Source organism: Lolium perenne, chromosome 6, assembly GCF_019359855.2.
Source record: "Lolium perenne isolate Kyuss_39 chromosome 6, Kyuss_2.0, whole genome shotgun sequence".
NCBI classification, from domain to species: domain Eukaryota; kingdom Viridiplantae; phylum Streptophyta; class Magnoliopsida; order Poales; family Poaceae; genus Lolium; species Lolium perenne.
In genome coordinates, this window is record NC_067249.2 from 189,189,616 (window position 1) to 189,213,130 (window position 23,515).

The 23,515-nt window shown below is 46.1% G+C and overlaps 1 protein-coding gene across 1 annotated transcript; it reads right to left on the minus strand.

Moving 5' to 3' along the window:
• Positions 1–411: 411 nt before the first annotated feature.
• On the minus strand, positions 412–1,056 carry LOC139832580 (uncharacterized). The gene has a single exon (XM_071822366.1). It carries the CDS (start codon positions 1,054–1,056, stop codon positions 412–414), a length of 645 nt encoding a protein of 214 aa, XP_071678467.1.
• Positions 1,057–23,515: the final 22,459 nt, after the last annotated feature.

Genomic DNA, 23,515 nt, shown 5'->3' on the forward strand with positions numbered 1-23,515 from the left:
ATACATATCTAGAAAAAGTTAAGACACTTATGTGTACACGGAGGGAGTACCATGGTGCCCTCACAAATGCGAGGGCATGATCTTTAAGCTTTAGTTATTTAGCATTTTTACTCTTTAATTATTTATAATTTTTTATATCCATAAATGTCATTATGTATGAAAAATGATATAGCAACCACCAAAATTATTTTGTGAATAAATTAAAGCATGTGTGGTTAACAAGTTCACTTTGTATACAAAAAAATGTTGTGATATCTCAATTTTTTTTTTGAGTACCCGCAGGAGATCTGCGTGTTTTATATTAAGCTTAAGGGAAGAAATTCGCCACCAGGGTTCAGGTTACAAACGGCCATCGTCGTGCGAAAGCACCACAGATGGACCTATGAGAGCAGAAGCTTAACTATCTCTCAGTTATCCACCCCTACACTGCATCCATGAGTTCCACTCATCGACGATGGCGTTGATAACTCTAGAGGCAGAGGTACATCGATCGTTGAAAATGCGCTCGTTCCGCTCAATCCAGATCGAACGAAGGATGAGCATGATGAGCGAGTTGGCTTCCTTCCTCCGTGCCGCTGGCAGGGCGTTGACAGCAGTGGGCCACCATTCCTCCAGCTCGGCATTCGGAAGATGGAGCTGCGAATGCACTGTGTGGATAACTCCAGCCCACACTTGCACCGCGAACGGGAAGGCGAGGGACAAATGGTTCAGCGTATCGTCCGCCGCAGAGCAAAGCCGACAGATCGCATTGGCTGCCATGCCATGCCTAATCAGATGGTCCGCAGACCAGAATCTCCATCGCAAGGCTAGCCAGGCGTGTAGGCGAAACTTCATCGACGCGAACGAGTGCCAGATATGCGGCGCTCCAGGTAGCTTTGTCGTTCCCTCGAACAGCAGCTGGTACGCTGATCGAGAGGAGAAGACGTCGTCCGCCGACCATTTACAACGGAAGGCATCCCCTCTCCACCAGTTGGCACCCTTGCGACGGCATCCCACAGGCGGAAGAATTGGACGGTTGCATCCACGGACAGAGGTACAGCGATGTCCAGCACCCATGCATGGCCAGGCAGCACTTGCTGTACCGTCCGCCGGGAAACAAAGCGCGGCCTGACGAGCGTGACGACAGCCGGAGCAAGCGCATGCACCGTAAGACTCTCTATCCATGGATCAGACCAGAAAAGGATGGCAGCGCCTGATACGTCTCCAACGTATCGATAATTTCTTATGTTCCATGCTTGTTTTATGACAATACCTACATGTTTTATACATACTTTATGTCATGTTTATGCATTTTCCGGCACTAACCTATTAACAAGATGCCGAAGAGCTAGTTGATGTTTTCTGCTGTTTTTGGTTTCAGAAATCCTAGTAAGGAAATATTCTCGCAATTGGACGAAATCAATGTCCAGGATCTTATTTTTCCACGAAGCTTCCAGAAGTCCGAAAGGGAAACGAAGTGGGGCGACGAGGCGACGCCACAGTAGGGCAGCGCGGCCCAGGCCCTGGCCGCGCGGCCCTAGCGTGTGGGCCCCTCGTGGCGCCCCCTGACCTACCCTTCCGCCTACATAAGCCTTCGTCGATAATAGTTCCAGTACCGAGAGCCACGATACGAAAAACCTTCCAGAGACGCCGCCGCCGCCAATCCCATCTCGGGGGATTCAGGAGATCGCCTCCGGCACCCTGCCGGAGAGGGGAATCATCTCCCGGAGGACTCTTCACCGCCATGGTCGCCTCCGGAGTGATGTGTGAGTAGTTCACCCCTGGACTATGGGTCCATAGCAGTAGCTAGATGGTTGTCTTCTCCTCATGTGCTATCATTGTTGGATCTTGTGAGCTGCCTAACATGATCAAGATCATCTATTTGTAATGCTACATGTTGCGTTTGTTGGGATCCGATGAATAATGAATGCTATGTTATGTTGATTATCAATCTATCATCTATGTGTTGTTTATGATCTTGCATGCTCTCCGGTATGAGTAGAGGCTCTGGCCAAGTCGTTACTTGTAACTCCAAGAGGGAGTATTTATGCTCGATAGTGGGTTCATGCCTCCATTAACTCTGGGACAGTGACAGAAAGTTCTAAGGTTGTGGATGTGTTGTTGCCACTAGGGATAAAACATCAATGCTATGTCTAAGGATGTATTTGTTAATTACATTATGCACCATACTTAACGCAATTGCCTGTTGTTTGCAACTTAATACTGGAGGGGGTTCGGATGATAACCTGAAGGTGGACTTTTTAGGCATAGATGCATGCTGGATAGCGGTCTATGTACTTTGTCGTAATGCCCAATTAAATCTCACACTACTCATCATAACATGTATGTGCATGGTCATGCCCTCTTTATTTGTCAATTGCCCAACTGTAATTTGTTCACCCAACATGCTATTTCTTATGGGAGAGACACCACTAGTGAACTGTGGACCCCGGTCCATTCTTTTACATCGAATACAATCTACTGCAATACTCGTTCTACTGTTTTCTGCAAACATCATCATCCACACTATACATCTAATCCTTTGTTACAGCAAGCCGGTGAGATTGACAACCTCACTGTTACGTTGGGGCAAAGTACTTTGGTTGTGTTGTGCAGGTTCCACGTTGGCATCGGAATCCCTAGTGTTGCGCCGCACTATACTCCGCCGCCATCAACCTTCAACGTGCTTCTTGGCTCCTACTGGTTCGATAAACCTTGGTTTCTTACTGAGGGAAAACTTGCCGCTATACGCATCACACCTTCCTCTTGGGGTTCCCAACGGACGCGTGTTGTACGCGTATCAAGCTCTTTTTCTGGCGCCGTTGCCGGGGACGTGAAGGAAAATTACACCACAGAGATTTCTAACTCCCACGTCAACTGCACGCCAGCAGCTCTTTTTCTGGCGCCGTTGTCGGGGAGGAAAGGTAAAAGGCACTCACACGTTGGTCCCATGTAACTAAGTTATTTTCTGGTACCGTTGTAAGTGCTCGAAGCTATTTCCTTTAGATCCTGCAATTGCATCTTTTTGTTTCTTGTTTTACACTAGTAATGCTAATGCTTCACATGTTGCTGCACCTCCTACTATCAATGGTAAAATAATTGGTGTTGGCAATGTTTCCACTCCTAATGCAAAGGTTGCAAAACTGCCGGAACCTGCTAAAACTGCCTGTGATAAAACTGCTGAAATTTTTTCTAATGTTGGGGATAATGATCCCATTGCTTTAGATCATAATGGTTTAGATTTTGATGATTGTCACATCTCTGAAGTTATAAAGTTCTTACAAAAACTTGCTAAAAGTCCGAATGCTAGTGCTATAAATTTGGCCTTTACAAAACATATTACCAATGCTCTCATAAAAGCTAGAGAAGAGAAACTAAATCGTGAAACTTCTATTCCTAGGAAGTTAGAGGATGGTTGGGAGCCTTTCATTAAGATGAAGGTCAATGACTTTGATTGTAATGTTTTATGTGATCTTGGTGCAAGTATTTCCGTTATGCCTAGGAAAATCTATAATATGCTTGACTTGCCACCATTGAAAAATTGTTATTTGGATGTTAATCTTGCTGATAATTCTACAAAGAAACCTTTGGGGACGGTTGATAATGTTCGCATTACGGTTAACAATAACCTTGTCCCCGTTGATTTTGTTGTCTTGGATATTGAATGCAATGCATCTTGTCCCATTATATTGGGAAGACCTTTTCTTCGAACCGTTGGTGCTATTATTGATATGAAGGAAGGTAATATTAAATATCAATTTCCTCTCAAGAAAGGTATGGAACACTTCCCTAGAAAGAGAATGAAGTTACCTTTTGATTCTATCATTAGAACAAATTATGATGTTGATGCTTCATCTCTTGATGTTACTTGATTCACACTTTCTGCGCCTAGCTGAAAGGCGTTAAAGAAAAGCGCTTATGGGAGACAACCCATGATTTTACTTCTGCACTTTTGTTTTATATTTGAGTCTTGGAAATTTTTACTACTGTAGCAACCTCTCCTTATCTTAATTTTGTTGCATTGTTGTGCCAAGTAAAGTCTTTGATAGTAAGGTTCATACTAGATTTGGTTTGCTGCGCAGAAACAGATTTCTTGCTATCACGAATTTGAGCAGTAGGCTCTGTAGGTAACTCAGAAAATTCTGCCAATTTACGTGAGTGATCCTCAGATATGTACGCAACTTTCATTCAATTTGAGCATTTTCATTTGAGCAAGTCTGGTGCACCTAAAAAATTCGTCTTTACGGAATGTTCTGTTTTGACAGATTCTGCTTTTTATTTCGAATTGTCTGTTTTGCTATGTTTGATGGACTTCTTTATTCCATTAACTTTCAGTAGCTTTGTGCAATGTCCAGAAGTGTTAAAAATGATTATGTCACCTCTGAACATGTGAATTTTGATTATGCACTAACCCTCTAACGAGTTGTTTTGAGTTTGGTGTGGAGGAAGTTTTCAAGGATCAAGAGAGGAGGATGATACAATATGATCAAGGAGAGTGAAAGCTCTAAGCTTGGGGATGCCCCGGTGGTTCATCCCTGCATATTTCAAGAAGACTCAAGCATCTAAGCTTGGGGATGCCCAAGGCATCCCCTTCTTCATCGACAACATTATCAGGTTCCTCTAGTGAAACTATATTTTTATTCCATCACATCTTATGTGCTTTACTTGGAGCGTCTGTTTGTTTTGTTTTTGTTTTGTTTGAATAAAGTTGGATCCTAGCATTCATTGTGTGGGAGAGAGACACGCTTCGCTGTTGCATATGGACAAATATGTCCTTAGGCTTTACTCATAATGTTCATGGCGAAGGTTAAAACTGCTTCGTTAATTGTTATATGGTTGGAAACGGAAAATGCTACATGTGGTAATTGGTAGAATGTCTTGAATAATTTGATACTTGGCAATTGTTGTGCTCATAAGGATCATGTTTAAGCTCTTGCATCATATACTTTGCACCTATTAGTGAAGAAATACATAGAGCTTGCTAAAATTTGGTTTGCATGATTGGTCTCTCTAAGGTCTAGATATTTTCTAGTAAGGGTCGAACAACAAGGAAGACGGTGTAGAGTCTTATAATGCTTGCAATATGCTCTTATGTAAGTTTTGATGTACCGGTTCATACTTGTGTTTGTTTCAAATAACCTTGCTAGCCTAAGCCTTGTATTGAGAGGGATTACTTCTCGTGCATCCAAATCCTTGAGCCAATAACTATGCCATTTGTGTCCACCATACCTACCTACTACATGGTATTTCTCTGCCATTCCAAAGTAAATTGCTTGAGTGCTATCTTTAAACACTTCAAAATTTATCATCTCTGATTTGTGTCATTGTTTTATAGCTCATGAGGAAGTATGTGGTGTTTATCTTTCAATCTTGTTGGGCAACTTTCACCAATGGACTAGTGGCTTCATCCGCTTATCCAATAATTTTGCAAAAAGAGCAGGCAATGGGATTCCCAGTCCCAATTAATTAACTCTCATAATTTTACAAAAAAATAGACACTCCTCCATGGTATGTGATTGTTGGACGGCACCCGAGGATTCGGTTAGCCATGGCTTGAGAAAGCAAAGGTGGGGAGGAGTGTCATCTAAATAAAACTAAAATAAAAAGGCACTCCTTCATGGTATGAGATTGTTGGCAGGCACCCGAGGATTCGGTTAGCCATGGTTTGCGAAAGCAAGGTTGGAAGGAGTGCCACCCAAAAATAAAAATGTTTCATGGGAGCCGCTCTTTGAAGGTTTTTCTGGCAAGGGGGTTAGAGTGCCCACTACCATTCGTTGACAACAACAAACACCTCTCAAAATTTACTTTTATGCTCTCTTTATGTTTTCAAAATAAAAGCTCTAGCACAAATATAGCAATCGATGATTCCCTCTGCGAAGGGCCTTTCTTCTACTTTTATGTTGAGTCAGTTTACCTACTTCCTTCCACCTCAAGAAGCAAACACTTGTGTTAACTGTGCATTGATTCCTACATACTTGCATATTTCACTTATTATTTTACTTTATGTTGACAATATCTATGAGGTATACATGTTACAAGTTGAAAGCAACCGCTGAAACTTAATCTTCCTTTGTGTTGCTTCAATGCCTTTACTATGAATTTATTACTTTATGAGTTAACTCTTATGCAAGACTTATTGATGCTTGTCTTGAAAGTACTATTCATGAAAAGTCTTTGCTATATGATTCAGTTGTTTAACCATTGTCTTTACCATTGCTTTGGATCGCTGCATTCATTACATGTGCTTACAATAGTATTGATCAAGATTATGATGGCATGTCACTTCAGAAATTATCTTTGTTATCGTTTACCTACTCGGGACGAGTAGGAACTAAGCTTGGGGATGCTGATACGTCTCCAACGTATCGATAATTTCTTATGTTCCATGCTTATTTTATGACAATACCTACATGTTTTATACATACTTTATGTCATGTTTATGCATTTTCCGGCACTAACCTATTAACAAGATGCCGAAGAGCCAGTTGCTGTTTTCTGTTGTTTTTTGTTTCAGAAATCCTAGTAAGGAAATATTCTCGGAATTGGACGAAATCAACGCCCAGGATCTTATTTTTCCACGAAGCTTCCAGAAGTCCGAAAGGGAAACGAAGTGGGGCGACGAGGCGACGCCACAGTAGGGCGGTGCGGCCCAGGCCCTGGCCGCGCGTCCCTAGTGTGTGGGCCCCTCGTGGCGCCCCCTGACCTACCCTTCCGCCTACATAAGCCTTCGTCGATAATAGTTCCAGTACCGAGAGCCACGATACGGAAAACCTTCCAGAGACGCCGCCGCCGCCAATCCCATCTCGGGGGATTCAGGAGATCGCCTCCGGCACCCTGCCGGAGAGGGGAATCATCTCCCGGAGGACTCTTCACCGCCATGGTCGCCTCCGGAGTGATGTGTGAGTAGTTCACCCCTGGACTATGGGTCCATAGCAGTAGCTAGATGGTTGTCTTCTCCTCATGTGCTATCATTGTTGGATCTTGTGAGCTGCCTAACATGATCAAGATCATCTATTTGTAATGCTACATGTTGCGTTTGTTGGGATCCGATGAATAATGAATGCTATGTTATGCTGATTATCAATCTATCATCTATGTATTGTTTATGATCTTGCATGCTCTACGTTATTAGTAGAGGCTCTAGCCAAGTCGTTACTTGTAACTCCAAGAGGGAGTATTTATGCTCGATAGTGGGTTCATGTCTCCATTAAATGCAGGACAAGGATGAAAGTTCTAAGGTTGTGGATGTGCTGTTGCCACTAGGGATAAAACATCAATGCTATGTCTAAGGATGTATTTGTTGATTACATTACGCACCATACTTAATGCAATTGTCTGTTGTTTGCAACTTAATACTGGAGGGGGTTCGGATGATAACCTGAAGGTGGACTTTTTAGGCATAGATGCATGCTGGATAGCAGTCTATGTACTTTGTCGTAATGCCCAATTAAATCTCACACTACTCATCATAGCATGTATGTGCATGGTCATGCCCTCTTTATTTTTCAATTGCCCAACTGTAATTTGTTCACCCAACATGCTATTTCTTATGGGAGAGACACCACTAGTGAACTGTGGACCCCGGTCCATTCTTTTACATCGAATACAATCTACTGCAATACTCGTTCTACTGTTTTCTGCAAACATCATCATCCACACTATACATCTAATCCTTTGTTGCAGCAAGCTGATACGTCTCCGACGTATCGATAATTTCTTATGTTCCATGCCACATTATTGATGTTATCTACATGTTTTATGCACACTTTATGTCATATTCGTGCATTTTCTGGAACTAACCTATTAACAAGATGCCGAAGTGCCGATTCTTGTTTTCTGCTGTTTTTGGTTTCAGAAATCCTAGTAAGGAAATATTCTCGGAATTGGACGAAATCAAAGCCCAGGGGCCTATTTTCTCACGAAGCTTCCAGAAGTCCGAAGGAGAGACGAAGAGGTGCCACGGAGGGGCCACACCCTAGGGCGGCGCGGCCCCCCCCTTGGCCGCGCGGCCCCTGTGGTGTGGGGCCCCGTGCCGCCTCTTGACCTGCCCTTTCGCCTATAAAAAGTCTCCGTGACGAAACCCCAAGCATCTGAGAACCACGATACGGAAAACCTTCCAGAGACGCCGCCGCCGCCGATCCCATCTCGGGGGATCCAGGAGATCGCCTCCGGCACCCTGCCGGAGAGGGGAATCATCTCCCGGAGGACTCTACGCCGCCATGGTCGCCTCCGGTGTGATGTGTGAGTAGTCTACCCCTGGACTATGGGTCCATAGCAGTAGCTAGATGGTTGTCTTCTCCCCATTGTGCTATCATTGTCGGATCTTGTGAGCTGCCTAACATGATCAAGATCATCTATCTGTAATTCTATATGTTGCGTTTGTTGGGATCCGATGAATAGAGAATACTTGTTATGTTGATTATCAAAGCTATGCTTATGTGTTGTTTATGATCTTGCATGCTCTCCGTTATTAGTAGATGCTCTGGCCAAGTTGATGCTAGTAACTCCAAGAGGGAGTATTTATGCTCGATAGTGGGTTCATGCCTCGTGAATCTGGAGGAGTGACAAGAACCACTAAGGTTATGGATGTCTTGTTGCCACTAGGGATAAAACATTAGTGCTATGTTCAAGGATGTAGTCACTAGTTACATTACGCGCAATACTTAATGCAATTGTCTCGTTGTTAGCAACTTAATACTGGAGGGGGTTCGGATGATAACCTGAAGGTGGACTTTTTAGGCATAGATGCAGTTGGATGACGGTCTATGTACTTTGTCGTAATGCCCAATTAAATCTTACTATACTCATCATGATATGTATGTGCATGGTCATGCTCTCTTTATTTGTCAATTGCCCAACTGTAATTTGTTCACCCAACATGCTGTTCGTCTTATGGGAGAGACACCTCTAGTGAACTGTGGACCCCGGTCCAATTCTCTTTACTGAAATACAATCTACTGCAATACCGTTTCTACTGTTTTTTCGCAAACAATCATCTTCCACACAATACGGTTAATCCTTTGTTACAGCAAGCCGGTGAGATTGACAACCTCACTGTTTCGTTGGGGCAAAGTACTTTGGTTGTGTTGTGCAGGTTCCACGTTGGCGCCGGAATCTCTGGTGTTGCGCCGCACTACATCCCGCCGCCATCAACCTTCAACGTGCTTCTTGGCTCCTCCTGGTTCGATAAACCTTGGTTTCTTTCTGAGGGAAAACTTGCTGCTGTGCGCATCATACCTTCCTCTTGGGGTTCCCAACGAACGTGTGAGTTACACGCCATCAAGCATATTTTCTGGCGCCGTTGCCGGGGAGATCAAGACACGCTGCAAGGGGAGTCTCCACTTCTCAATCTCTTTACTTTGTTTTTGTCTTGCTTAGTTTTATTTACTACTTTGTTTGCTGCACTAAATCAAAATACAAAAAAATTAGTTGCTAGTTTTACTTTACTTGCTATCTTGTTTGCTATATCAAAAACACAAAAAAATTAGTTTACTTGCATTTACTTTACTTATTTCATCATGTTTCCTTTTAATTTTACCACAAAATACATACCGGTAGGACGTGGGTCTATAGTTGGGAGAAATAATATAGAAGAATTTTTCAATCATGTTAGTACTATTGAAAATTTTGAAGATAGACACTTGGTAGACCTTGCGCCTACTTATGAAATTGCTGCTGCGCATTTAGTTCGCCTGTTGGAAACTAAATTTGTTAATCTTAATCCTATAATCCAACACATGTTTTTCACACTTGGTGATATGGAAGAGGGGGAAAAGAAAGATTTTGTATTAGAAACCCTTCTTAGAGAATTTGGTGGTCTAGCAAGAGAAGCTAGAAAGGTGTTTGCTAAATTCAATATGCTTGGTTCTCCTACTAATTTTGTTAGTCTCCTTGAAAAGATGGATATGGATAGAATAAGATTCACTAATAATATTGATGATGGAGGGGAGATAAAAGCACCAATACCATGTAAGCTCCTGGCTATGAATGATGCATTAGAAAATAACTATGCTTGGCTAGTTCCTGAAAATTTGTTTGATGAGAGTAGCACGCCTAGGACTAATGAAAAGGGAGATGCAGAAACTTATGTATCCAATATACTATGCCTAGTTGAGAAAACTCCACACCCCGCTGAGAATGCATCACCCTTCGATAATACTTGATACACACTTTCTGCGCCTAGCTGAAAGGCGTTAAAGAAAAGCGCTTATGGGAGACAACCCATGTTTTTACCTACAGTACTTTGTTTTTATTTTGTGTCTTGGAAGTTGTTTACTACTGTAGCAACCTCTCCTTATCTTAGTTTTGTGTTTTGTTGTGCCAAGTTAAGCCGTTGATAGAAAAGTAAGTACTAGATTTGGATTACTGCACAGTTCCAGATTTCTTTGCTGTCACGAATCTGGGTCCACCTCCCTGTAGGTAACTCAGAAAATTAAGCCAATTTACGTGCATGATCCTCAGATATGTATGCAACTTTCATTCAATTTGAGGATTTTCATTTGAGCAAGTCTGGTGCCATTTTAAAATTCGTCAATACGAACTGTTCTGTTTTGACAGATTCTGCCTTTTATTTCGCATTGCCTCTTTCGCTATGTTGGATGAATTTCTTTGATCCATTAATGTCCAGTAGCATTATGCAATGTCCAGAAGTGTTAAGAATGATTGTGTCACCTCTGAATATGTCAATTTATAATGTGCACTAACCCTCTAATGAGTTGTTTCGAGTTTGGTGTGGAGGAAGTTTTCAAGGATCAAGAGAGGAGTATGATGCAACATGATCAAGGAGAGTGAAAGCTCTAAGCTTGGGGATGCACCCGGTGGTTCACCCCTGCATATATCAAGAAGACTCAAGCGTCTAAGCTTGGGGATGCCCAAGGCATCCCCTTCTTCATCGACAACATTATCAGGTTCCTCCCCTGAAACTATATTATTATTCCATCACATCTTATGTGCTTTTTCTTGGAGTGTCGGTTTGTTTTTGTTTTTGTTTTGTTTGAATAAAATGGATCCTAGCATTCACTTTATGGGAGAGAGACACGCTCCGCTGTAGCATATGGACAAGTATGTCCTTGGTTTCTACTCATAGTATTCATGGCGAAGTTTCTCCTTCGTTAAATTGTTATATTGTTGGAATTGGAAAATGATACATGTAGTAATTGCTATAAATGTCCTGGGTAATGTGATACTTGGCAATTGTTGTGCTCATGATTAAGCTCTTGCATCATATGCTTTGCACCCATTAATGAAGAAATACATAGAGCATGCTAAAATTTGGTTTGCATATTTGGTTTCTCTAAGGTCTAGATAATTTCTAGTATTGAGTTTGAACAACAAGGAAGACGGTGTAGAGTCTTATAATGTTTTCAATATGTCTTTTATGTGAGTTTTGCTGCACCGGTTCATCCTTGTGTTTGTTTCAAATAAGCCTTGCTAGCCTAAACCTTGTATCGAGAGGGAATACTTCTCATGCATCCAAAATACTTGAGCCAACCACTATGCCATTTGTGTCCACCATACCTACCTACTACATGGTATTTTCCGCCATTCCAAAGTAAATTGCTTGAGTGCTACCTTTAAAATTCCATCATTCACCTTTGCAATATATAGCTCATGGGACAAATAGCTTTAAACTATTGTGGTATTGAATATGTAATTATGCACTTTATCTCTTATTAAGTTGCTTGTTGTGCGATAACCATGTTTACTGGGGACGCCATCAACTACTCTTTGTTGAATTTCATGTGAGTTGCTATGCATGTTCGTCTTGTCTGAAGTAAGAGAGATCTACCACCATAGGGTTAAGCATGCATATGTTAGAGAAGAACATTGGGCCGCTAACTAAAGCCATGTTCCATGGTGGAAGTTTCAGTTTTGGACAACAATCCTCAAATCTCAAATGAGAAAATTATTAATTGTTGTTATATGCTTATGCATAAAAGAGGAGTCCATTATCTGTTGTCTATGTTGTCCCGGTATGGATGTCTAAGTTGAAGAATAATCAATAGCGAGAAATCCAATGCGAGCTTTCTCCTTAGACCTTTGTACAGCGGCATAGAGGTACCCCTTTGTGACACTTGGTAAAAACAATGCATTGTGATGATCCAGGTAGTCCAAGCTAATTAGGACAAGGTGCGGGCACTATTAGTATACTATGCATGAGGCTTGCAACTTGTAAGATATAATTTACATGATACATATGCTTTATTACTACCGTTGACAAAATTGTTTCATGTTTTCAAAATCAAAGCTCTAGCACAAATATAGCAATCGATGCTTTTCCTCTATGGAGGACCATTCTTTTACTTTCAATGTTGAGTTAGTTCACCTATTTCTCTCCACCTCAAGAAGCAAACACTTGTGTGAACTGTGCATTGATTCCTACATACTTGCTTATTGCACTTATTATATTACTCTATGTTGACAATATCCATGAGATATACATGTTACAAGTTGAAAGCAACCGCTGAAACTTAATCTTCTTTTGTGTTGCTTCAATACCTTTACTTTGAATTATTGCTTTATGAGTTAACTCTTATGCAAGACTTATTGATGCTTGTCTTGAAGTGCTATTCATGAAAAGTCTTTGCTTTATGATTCACTTGTTTACTCATGTCATATACATTGTTTTGATCGCTGCATTCACTACATATGCTTTACAAATAGTATGATCAAGATTATGATGGCATGTCACTCCAGAAATTATCTGTGTTATCGTTTTACCTGCTCGGGACGAGCAGAACTAAGCTTGGGGATGCTGATACGTCTCCGACGTATCGATAATTTCTTATGTTCCATGCCACATTATTGATGTTATCTACATGTTTTATGCACACTTTATGTCATATTCGTGCATTTTCTCGGAACTAACCTATTAACAAGATGCCGAAGTGCCGATTCTTTGTTTCTGCTGTTTTTGGTTTCAGAAATCCTAGTAAGGAAATATTCTCGGAATTGGACGAAATCAAAGCCCAGGGGCCTATTTTCTCACGAAGCTTCCAGAAGTCCGAAGGAGAGACGAAGAGGGGCCACGGAGGGGCCACACCCTAGGGCGGCGCGGCCGCCCCTTGGCCGTGCGGCCCTGTGGTGTGGGGCCCCCGTGCCGCCTCTTGACCTGCCCTTTCGCCTATAAAAAGTCTCCGTGACGAAACCCCAGCATCGAGAACCACGATACGGAAAACCTTCCGTAGACACCGCCGCCGCCGATCCCATCTCGGGGATCCAGAGATCGCCTCCGGCACCCTGCCGGAGAGGGGAATCATCTCCCCGGAGGACTCTACGCCGCCATGGTCGCCTCCGGTGTGATGTGTGAGTAGTCTACCCCTGGACTATGGGTCCATAGCAGTAGCTAGATGGTTGTCTTCTCCCCATTGTGCTATCATTGTCGGATCTTGTGAGCTGCCTAACATGATCAAGATCATCTATCTGTAATTCTATATGTTGCGTTTGTTGGGATCCGATGAATAGAGAATACTTGTTATGTTGATTATCAAAGCTATGCTTATGTGTTGTTTATGATCTTGCATGCTCTCCGTTATTAGTAGATGCTCTGGCCAAGTTGATGCTAGTAACTCCAAGAGGGAGTATTTATGCTCGATAGTGGGTTCATGCCTCTGTGAATCTGGAGGAGTGACAAGAACCACTAAGGTTATGGATGTGCTGTTGCCACTAGGGATAAAACATTAGTGCTATGTTCAAGGATGTAGTCACTAGTTACATTACGCGCAATACTTAATGCAATTGTCTGTTGTTAGCAACTTAATACTGGAGGGGGTTCTGATGATAACCTCAAGGTTTACTTTTTAGGCATAGATGCAGTTGGATGACGGTCTATGTACTTTGTCGTAATGCCCAATTAAATCTCACTATACTCATCATGATATGTATGTGCATGGTCATGCTCTCTTTATTTGTCAATTGCCCAACTGTAATTTGTTCACCCAACATGCTGTTCGTCTTATGGGAGAGACACCTCTAGTGAACTGTGGACCCCTGTCCAATTCTCTTTACTGAAATACAATCTCTTGCACATCGTTTCTCTTGCTTTCTGCAAACAATCATCTTCCACACAATACGGTTAATCCTTTGTTACAGCAAGCCGGTGAGATTGACAACCTCACTGTTTCGTTGGGGCAAAGTACTTTGGTTGTGTTGTGCAGGTTCCACGTTGGCGCCGGAATCTCTGGTGTTGCGCCGCACTACATCCCGCCGCCATCAACCTTCAACATGCTTCTTGGCTCCTCCTGGTTCGATAAACCTTGGTTTCTTTCTGAGGGAAAACTTGCTGCTGTGCGCATCATACCTTCCTCTTGGGGTTCCCAACGAATGTGTGAGTTACACGCCATCACAAGCCGGTGAGATTGACAACCTCACTCTTACGTTGGGGCAAAGTACTTTGGTTGTGTTGTGCAGGTTCCACGTTGGCGCCGGAATCCCTGGTGTTGCACCGCACTACACTCCGCCGCCATCAACCTTCAACGTGCTTCTTGGCTCCTACTGGTTCGATAAACCTTGGTTTCTTACTGAGGGAAAACTTTCCGCTGTACGCATCACACCTTCCTCTTGGGGTTCCCAGCGGACGCGTGCTGTACGCGTATCAAGCTCTTTTTCTGGCGCCGTTGCCGGGGACGTGAAGAAAAATTACACCACAGAGATTTCTAACTCCCACGTCAACTGCACGCCAGCAGCGCCCGATCCCAGTGAGACCGTGACGGATGCATTGAACAGGGCGATGGAGTCTGGCCCAGGGGTGGGATTGAGGCCAGCCCAAGGGCGCTCAACGTCCGTCCTAGCTAGCCACATCCACTTGGCGCGAAGCGCGGTGTTGAGAAGCTTTAGATTGTGCAACCCTAGTCCTCCAAGCCTCTTCGAATGGCAAACCAAATTCCACGCCACCGTGCACTTCCCACCTGGGCAATCATCGCTGTCGGCCCAGAGGAAAGACCTTCTCATCTTGTCCACAGCTTTGAGGAACCACGGATCGAGGTCGAGCGCCAAGAGGTGGTACACCACCGAAGATGTGAGGATGAACTGAACGTAGGCCACTCTACCCTCTTTTGACATCAGTTGCGCCTTCCAATGAGCGAGCTTACTAGCAAGCTTGTCAAGGATAGCCTGCAAGTCCCTCTTGTGGAGTCTAGTAATCTACAGCGGCAGGCCAAGGTAAGAGCAGGGGAGCTGTTCACCGGGCAAGCCAAGGCATTGGCTGTGGCATCAAGGTTGAGGGCGCCGCACCGATCGGAGCCGCTGCGCTTTTGTCAAAATTGACATGGAGCCCGGATGCCCCACCGAAGCACTCCAGGATGGCTCGGACGGCGTTGAGTTCAGAGGGGATCGGTTTGGCAAAGACCACGACATCGTCCGCGTATAGCGAGACTCGATGCTTGATGCCAAGGCCGTTCAGGTTATCCAGAACGCCCGCTCTCTCCGCGACCCGCAACATGCCAGCGAGTACATCCATTACGATGATGAAAAGCAGTGGGGAAAGGGGCCCCCTGCCTGAGCCCTCTTCCATGGGCGAAGGATGGTCTAGCTAAGTGCCCGCGCGTTGCTGCGTGTAAAAGAAAATACTCAGCGGTACTTTAAGAATTATTCCATGAAACCATGGTTATACTACCTTGATATTGGTTTATAAGCCATTTACCTACTTTAAGAAGAACTTTAATCATTAATCTCAACAATAAAATATGGGATATATATCTCAAAAGTTATATACTAGGACTTGGTGCATCTCTGTGATCACTCCTTTGATCATTGCTCTTGTGGTAATCCTCCCGATGATTTCCTCCACTGTTTCCTCGGAAGCCGGACGATACTTGGCCGGGACCGTCGTAATCCGAATAGTTACGATAAGTCATCAATTTTGATTGTTGTTTCTATGGCGAACATCCTCGGGTGATCTTTGCCTCTTATTGTGGACATCATCCTCTCCGCCGGCCCAGCGATTTGCTATCTCCATGAGATCTGATACTATTCTTGGGTTGGATCTTCCACAATCTTCGATCAGGTCTCTCCTTCGGATCCCTGCAATGAATGCGTCTATTGCTCTTTCATCAGATACGTTTTCAGCCGAATTTTTGATGATACTCCAGCGCTGGATATACGCTCTGATAGTTTCATCTGGCTTTTGCTTGCACGTCCTTAGCTGCTCTATTGATGCTGGTTTTTTGCACGTTGATCTGAAGTTCTTCACGAACAAGTCCTCAAAAGTTTCCCAGTTGTCGATGGATCCTTCTGGCAGCTTCTTCATCCATGATCTTGCGGCTCCGCTGAGGTGAACTTGGATGCTTTGCATGGCTGTTGCCTTCGTTCCACCCGCCAGTTTTACTGGCTCCAGATAATCCACTAACCAGTCCTCTGGGTCTTGTAGCCCGTCGAACTTTTTATAGTTGTTTGGTAACTTGAAGGTGGATGGCACTCGGGTTTTGCAAACTCTTCGGGTAAAGCAAGGGAGTCCGGATATGTCGTCATCGCTATCTTCTGGAGTGCGCCGACGTTCTCGTGCTCTATTTTCGCGATCTCTTTCCTTGCGTGCCCTGTCCACTCGAGCTTGAGGTACTGTGTTTCTTGCGTCCACCTCTCTTGGAGCGCTTCGCGGATCTTGCGTTGTTGCCTTTGTTCACTGAGGACTATTTTGCCTCGAACTATTTCTTCGTTGAGTACTTTCGGGTTGCGGTGTTGCTTCCCTTCCTGTTAGTGCTGCCCCTATGACTCCTACACCTGTCATGGACATCTGATACAGTGACTCGCGAGGGTCCCATGCCTGAGGTTTGGATGCTAGTATGAAAGCTTGTGCTGCCATATATCCTGCCTATGGAGTTTTTGGTATGATGTTTCCTCTTGTGTATATCGACATAAACGACATGTCGAGGTTCTGGATCAGGTTTTCCCGTTCTCCTTCGGGTATGTTTTCCAATCTGGACCTTGGTCTTCTTCTATGACCTTCTCCATTGTTTGCCGAACGTCCTGAGCGATGGCTCAGGTTGTTTGTACGCTCGCTAGACGCATCTGCCGCAGCTTTTCTTCCATCCAGCTTCTGCCGCATCTTCTCTAGCTCTCCATCCACTTGATCCCTTCCTTCGGGGCAAACTCTTCCTCTTCGAAAACTAGGACATCAATTTCATTGTCTTAAATCCCTAAACGATTAAGGAGATCATCCAAAGCCTCTCCTTTCTTTTTCGGTCCGCCAGATTGGTTTGACGTACTCGCCGCCGGACTCGCCATCGCCTCCGTGAGAAACAGCACCTCAATCTTAGAGGAGACCAGGGGAGTCGGATGCGGAGAAGAGAAGACTGTGCAGCCGACTAAAACGTGATCAAAAGGAACTCCTCACAGGAGGGAGCCACCAGCGGGAGGAAGAAAAACCCTAGTCGCCATGTTAGTCGCCTAACCAGATCCCTAGGTCGAGTAAATGACGAGGAACTGCCACATTACAGACGATCATGTCTGAAAACTACCAACATTGGGCAAGGTGACACATAACTACCACTTCAGGGGCATGGTCGTGACAAAAAAGCACTGATTTTAATAATTAGCCGTGTTAAACCATTTTCTGACCGTTCGGACCCACCTGTCGGTCTACGTGGCAATGATGGTCTCCCATTTTTACTCAAAACCCCCGGGCTCTATTGTATAAAAGCAATCAAGTTGCTGCGCCCCGATCGACAGCGGTTGCTCCGCCCCCAGCGCCCGCACCGCCATGGCCTTCGTCTCCGACCCTCGGACTCACAAGGCCACCGCCGCCACACACGCGCCTCCCCGGGACTTCCTCGTCCACCTTGAGGCCTAACTAGCCCGCCATGACAGTCAACAAGCTGCTCAAGATCTCGCGCTATGTCGCGTGCCTCGCGCTCGCCGCGTGGCCGCCAGTAACCCCGACCGCCTCCGCGCGGCTCAAGTCCTTCGAGTCCAGCGTCGGCCTCAACCGCATGGTCTTCCGCCTCGGCAAGTTCGTGCAGGACGTCAACACCCTTCGCGTCGGTCATAGCCCCTCCTCCCGCCGCCCCTCGTACTCCACACCTACGGTGGCGAGGGCGTCTACTACTTCCTTGAGCAGTTCGTCTGGCTCGCCAAGGCCGGCTTCCTGCCCGCGCACCTCCTCTCGTGCCTCCATCTCCGCCCGCCGAGGTCATCCCGTGGAGAGGATCTCCTTCCCGTGGTCGCAGAGGAGCAAGGCCGAGGGTCGCGCTCGCTCCCTCGACGGCCAGCGGCCGCTGCGACGTGTAGAAGCATCCTCCGTGAGCGCCTAAGGTGGGGCTGGACAGGGGCGGCGACCATCAGCCCTCCGGCGTGCAGCAGCGCCCTCCCGGTGGCTGCGGCGAGCTGCTGAGGTGGGGCTGGCCAGGGGCAGCGAAGCAACTTTTGCGGGAGGAGCATGGCGGCAGGGATGTCATCCCTGCTGCGCCTGGGGACCGGGGAGACGGCGGCGACGATGCTGGTGACGGGCAGGAGATCAGGAGAAGATGGGAATCTTATCCCTTCGGTGATTTTGCAAATCGACCCTGAAAGGTTATAAAATTCTTGTAGTGAGGTTTGATCTTTCTGTTTCTGCCACGTAAACCCGTCAGGTGGGCCCGAACGGTCAGAAAACGGTTTAACACAGCTAATCAGCAAAATCAGTGCTTTTTGTCACAACCATGCCCCTAAAGTGGTAGTAATGTGTCGCCTTGCCCAATATTGGCAGACATAACCGCCTATAATGTGGTAGTTCCTCATCATTTACTCACTTCGCCGTGGAACTCCTTCTGGCCTCTCGTACTTCCAACCTTAACATAGCACACCACTTACATTAAAACACCATTGATTTGATCGAGCGGCATGCTTCATAAGCACCCACAACCTACCAACAAAACAGGACACCATTGACTTGGCTCGTTGTTGGTCGTAAGAGCATCTCCACTGGCGGTCCCCAAATAAACGCCGACAGGTGCAGGTGATCATGATGAGTGGAAGGAACTTTGACGTGGGCATTACCCTTCGAGTAACCGATGTTACCCTATCCTGTATTGACCAACTGGAGGCCCATGAAGACACCCGAAGGCTAGATGGGCCACTAGGTCGGCGCGCCAGAAGATCCCTTGACGGGCAAGACAAGGAAGCGAACAAACAAGGAAAGATTGGATCTAAACTACTGTAAATCTAGTCGTATTCGGTTAGACCTCTTGAGACCTGGCCTCCTATATAAAGGCCAGGAGAGGGGCTGCCGAAGGACAAGAGCAACTTTAGCAATCTTAGCCAGAAAAAGCTTAGAGCTAGGTAACCCTAGCAACAGCAATCACGCCTAGATCTCAGCCGATCTATTCGGCACCCCATTGTAACCCATTGTTTTCATAATCAAAGAACAGACAGGCAGGACGTAAGGGTTTTACCTCATCGAGGGCCCCGAACCTGGGTAAATCGCTCTCCCCGCTTGTCTGTGAACCGATGTCTCGTGTTAGCCTACAGGATTCCGTCAATCCTAAGCCCCTATCGGAGGGCATTGGCGAGGAGTACCCTCGACAATTGGCGCCGTCTGTGGGAACCCTGTCGGCACAAGATCGGACATCGGCTGAACCCGTCATGTCATCAGCAGCTTCATCAGCACCATCATCGTCTCATCTTGGAAGCCCGATCCGTTTTGGCTCCTACGAATTTACCCCGCACAGCGAATCGTCTCGCTCCACCTTCTCTGGTCTGCAAGGCAACATGGACATGGCGTTTGGGAGCGTCCACTACAACGTCAACTCAGAAGGAATTCTCCGGCTACTGGAATCTCCTATCTCCAGATCAACAAGCCCAAGTGCGTCATCGACACCCGACCTTTCGGATGGCCAAGAAAACCTGTCGAGTCCGTCCGCGCCATCGACTCCTCGCTCGGCATCTTCCATGTCAGTTGGATCTGATGACCCCATGCCCTCGGAGATGACCTCGTACTACTGCATAAACTGCGACACCAGGCATGGACTAGGGTCAAGCGACACGCCATTCATCTGCAACGCCTATTATTCGTCGGGAGAGGACAGCATTGGTAGCGTCGTCCGAGGAGACATCCGAAGAGTGGCACCCCTCCAAGTCTACGTCGCTAACAGGGGAGATGGGGAACGCACCCCCCGTTCCAGCAGGCGGGCTAGTTTCGGAGATAGCGCCAGCAATGACAACAGCGACCACACCATCACAGAAGAAGAGTGGGCAGCAGCCAAGGCAGCCGTGCTCAACAATACACCGCTTTCGGCGGGAACCACGGTTGGTACGCTCAACGCCTACCGCTCCATATTGGAGAAAAATCGGGAGCGCCTGTCTAAGGAGCAAGCCACCCTCGAGAAACGACTATCTGCGGCAGACCGGTCCAGCGAGCGACGAAGGGCCTCGCAGGGGAGCGCCTCCCGAAGTACCCACGGAGGAGGCAAACACCGATCGAGGATGTCCAGGCTCTCGGAAGATGATGCAAGGGAGATAACATCAAACTTGACCAAGTCCTTTATGACCACGGACACCGCAGGCATGCCACGGCCAAAAACCGTCGCAGGAGCAACGGCCAACCTTGCAACAGACTCCTCATTAACCAGCGTCCTGAAGGATCCATGGCTCAGGCCCACCGCGGTGCTTTGGAGAGTCTTGTGATACTAGGACATAATCTAGTTCCGCCGAAAGAGAAGACCCTGCAGGCCAGCGGATCAAAACATCGCGCAAGAGACGCTCGGGACGAAATCACACAGAGCAGGATTGACAAAGCAAGGCGACGACGCGCCATGAGGGAAGAACTTGACAGCGATTCTTCGGACGAGACCCAGGAAAACGACGGCGAACTTAGAGGAGCCGACTGTCTGAGCTACAAAATTCGGGAGGCAATGCCACCCAAAAAGTTCAAACCTACGCCTACCGACGCTGCCAAATACGATGGGCAGCAGGAGCCAAGATCCTGGATAGAGGACTATCTGCAGACAGCATTTGCAAAAGGGAATCAGATAGCAGCAATGCAATGTCTGCAGCTTTACCTAAAGGACTCTGCACGAGCCTGGCTCAGAGGACTGCCGAAGGGTTCCATCAAGTCATGGGATGACTTAGTAGAAGCTTTTGTTGCTAACTTTCAAGCAACCTACAAGAGGCCCGTCGGGATCGAGGAGTTGCGACACTGCCAACAGAAGCAAAAGGAGTCGATGCGCGCGTACATCGGGAGGTTCACCAAACTCCTAAATGCCGCGGAAGACGTATCTGTGGACAGGGCAATTGACGCTTTTAGCGATGGCATCCGACGTGAAAGCTATATAGAAGAGCTTGGACGCAAAAAGCCGAAGACCATAACCAAGCTAATGGAAATCGCCAACAGCTGGGCCGATGGTGAAGACAATGTCCGAAAACCACGGCATAAATGACGATTTAAGAGGATGACCAGCCGAAGAATGATTCGGGTGGTCGAAGGGACCGGAGTAAGAGAAGGAAGAACCGCAGTTACGATGACAACAACCTGGTGGCCGCAGGTTATTCTGATCGACAGGATGATCGGTATGACAACAGGCGAGACGATCGGCAGGACAGCAATCGGAACGACTCTGGGAACCGTGGCAACTACAAACCGCGACCTCAGAGAACTCCCAAATTGCCTTACACTGAACAGATCAACGCCCCTTGCTACCTGCATTCTTATACCGATTCCAAGGATGGAAAAGTAAAATCTAGCCACCTGCTCAGGGATTGTCGGCAGTTCCTCGATATGCACGAGCTCATCCAGCAGGCAGGCCAGAAGCAGCTACCGCCACCACCACCGCCACCCCCGCCACAGCATCAAGTCCAGCAAGCTCAGCCTCATCAACCCAACGAGGCGTTTCCACCGCCACGTGGGCAAATGAACATGATTCACAGGATAGGTGTTTCAAGGAGAGAGATGAAGAAGCTCACCCGAGAAATCAACCTAGCAGAAAGCGTCATGGCAAACATTCCCGAATATGTCGAATGGTCGTCTCAGGAAATCACGTTCAGTCGAATGGATCACCCGATGACCATACCGAAGCCAGGGCACGCCGCCCTAGTGGTCGAAGCACAGATAGGAGGATTCAAGATGAGCAAAGTCTTCATGGATGGAGGAAGTGGCCTCAACTTGATATTCCTTGACACAATTCAAAGTATGGGGATCACCATGAGAATGCTGGAGGACTCAGATACTCGCTTCCATGGGATACTCCCTACTTCACCTGCGCATTCCCTTGGCAAAGCTTACTTGAATGTCGTTTTCGGTAAACCCGACAACTTCAGGAAGGAGAAGATCGAGTTTGAAGTCGTGAACTGGGAATCGCAGTACCACGCCATACTCGGGAGACCAGCTTATGCCAAGTTCATGGCCGTGCCGCACTACGCATACCTCAAGCTGAAGATGCTAGGGAACAATGGAACAAACATCACAGTCTATGGGAGCTTTTCACGCTCGGACAATTGTGACCGTGACTTTCAAAGGATTGCTGCTAAATTTGGGCCACGGCGAGATACTGTCGACAACCCGCCCAAGTTGACGATACAAGAAATCAAGGAGGAAAAACTCGATAGGGAAATTAAGAAGAAGCCAACTCCCGAAGGCCCAGCAGCAATAGCATCGGCAGAAAAAGTTTCGGCAGAAGATGCAGGAGGCGGCAAGATACTAACAATTGCTGCTCAAGCATCTGGCGAAATCAACAGCACTGTCGCGACCCCCAGCATGACGAAGAAATCGGAAGATCCTTCCGAAGAAGAGAAGAACCCCTTTCTTGATAAAACACTCCCCTAGTTCTTAAATTTTTCCCCTTTTACTTTACACAGGGCCTCTTGTTTTCGCCCTCCAGTTTCATATTTAACCCTATCAATCAGTACTTAAGTTCCAATTCTTGTTAAAGTATTGCAGTAATCTAAAGCATCTATGACCGTGCTGCCGCCAAGAAGCGGCATAATTTAACGTGCGGTAGAAGATAGCGCTCAGGACAAAAACCTTTACGGGCACTGCAAAGAAGAATAAGGACATCAATCCGCTCCTCTGCTTCAGATGCCTCTACGAGTGCCGTACAAAGCAAGAGTTTGGAAAATTTACACACAACCCACGCTTGATATTTCACTTATGAAAATATCAGAGAACAACGGGTTCATCGGCAGGATCATTACACCCGAAAAATTCGGGAATGACTGTCGAAATTTATAAACGGTTGAAAGCAAAGTTGCACATACAACAGGTTTAGCAAAACCTGCAACACGAGCTGATCACTCATAATGATAACAAGCAAGCCGAAGGATAACAAGCAAGCACAAGGGCAAGCGTGCACTTGGCCCCTGCAAAGACTTGAGATCTTACCAGCTCCCGAACCTTCTTGGCGCTCCCAAATTCAAACATCAAAGTCAAGAGGGTAGGAGGAACTGCATTCAGAGGAAACATTGTTTTCCAAACTACCCTCATAGCCTTGTAGCACTTGTCGAAGAACTGGTGGACCTGGTGTACTGATACGTCTCCGACGTATCGATAATTTCTTATGTTCCATGCCACATTATTGATGTTATCTACATGTTTTATGCACACTTTATGTCATATTCGTGCATTTTCTGGAAC

Coding starts and splice junctions, on each gene's coding strand:
- LOC139832580 (XM_071822366.1), bottom strand. CDS start 1,056: ATGGGTGCTGGACATCGCTGTACCTCTGTCCGTGGATGCAACCGTCCA.